The 1,227-nt window shown below is 58.3% G+C and overlaps 1 protein-coding gene across 1 annotated transcript in view; it reads left to right on the top strand.

The window, feature by feature from the left end:
* Window positions 1-760, top strand: part of STK32B (serine/threonine kinase 32B) — a 223,911-nt gene extending 223,151 nt beyond the window's left edge. The window contains exon 9 of the mRNA XM_004715131.2: window positions 207-760. Coding sequence (XP_004715188.1) covers window positions 207-345 — 139 coding nt within the window. The 3' untranslated portion in view covers window positions 346-760. The remainder of the gene's footprint in view (window positions 1-206) is intronic.
* The last annotated feature ends 467 nt before the right edge of the window (window positions 761-1,227 follow it).

Below are 1,227 nucleotides of genomic sequence, written 5' to 3'. Positions count from 1 at the left end.
TCTCCCACTGCACCCTGGGTGCCCCGGTGACTCTCCCCATCTCCCACTGCACCCTGGGTACCTGGTGTCTCCCTGTCTCCCACTGAACCCTGGGTGCCCCGCTGTCTCTCCCCACCTCCGACTGCACCCTGGGCATCTGGTGTTTCCCATGGCCCCCGCCCTGGGTCAGTCACTAACTCATACCTGTGATCTGTGCTTGCTTGCAGGCTGAGGCGGCACCTGGGTCAGAATGGCCAGCTCTCGGACCCCGATGATCGAGCGGGTAGCCAGCCCCGAGACAAGCTGCAGGATGGGTGTAACAACAACATCTTCACCCACACCTGCTCCCGAGGATGTAGCAGCTAACTCACCGCCTGCTGCTGCCCACCCTGGACGGCACTCAGCTCTGTTCTGCCCGCCAAGATCCTGGTTCCGTGCCAGGGGTTTCCCATCACGCCCCTGGCAGTACCAGATGCAGGCAGAGTCCTGGGCTCACAGCTGGGAAGCCTAGGTCCTGGTTCCAGCCATGCTTATGTCCCCCTCCATTGGTTTCCTGTGTGACCCTGGACTAGGCATGTTCTGCTCTGAGCCTCGGGTTTCTGCATCTGTCAAAGGGGCTTCCATAGCTCTTGGCCTCAAAGCGAATGCCAAGATCTGAGCTAGAATCCAAGCAGACGTGCAAGACCTTTGACCAAGTTGATAAGCGCAGAACACAAACTTAACATTGGAAGCACACTCCCATGCCCCACCCTCCAAGAAACGAGACCATGACAACTTTGCAATTTGCTCCCTAAAGCTTAGGACACGTTTCTTTGAGGGTGGGGGAGGAGAGGCGAGGGGGGGGGGACACAGCCCCCCAGGCAGCAAAGTAAACATTTGGGGGGTGTTTCTCCCACGGAAACACCATTCCCAAACCTGGCTTCCACTGTTAGCTGCTCCTGAGTCAGCCTTGACTCTCTTCACCCTTGTAGCTCACAGAACAAGACGCAGCCCATCCCGGCCCCCTCCTCAGGACCATTGGTCTGTCTGTCTGTGTCTGGCCTGGAGGGTGCTGCATCTGTTCTTCTCATGAAGCATCTCCCTTATTTTTCCTGACCCCCGACAGCCCCCAAAGCTAAGGGATTCCATCGGTCCGCTCCACCAGAGCTCAGTCCCTGCGACCTTCCAAGACAGCGCAGTGTGCAAACCAACCTGGCTCCCCACCTCTCTGCGACCTTCCAAGACAGCGCAGTGTGCAAACCAACCTGG

This window comes from Echinops telfairi, unplaced genomic scaffold (genome assembly GCF_000313985.2).
Source record: "Echinops telfairi isolate 266 unplaced genomic scaffold, ASM31398v2 ScPeMD7_28;HRSCAF=97, whole genome shotgun sequence".
NCBI lineage: Eukaryota > Metazoa > Chordata > Mammalia > Afrosoricida > Tenrecidae > Echinops > Echinops telfairi.
Note: the sequence above shows the minus strand (reverse complement) of the source record. Positions and strands in the feature narration are given on the sequence as shown.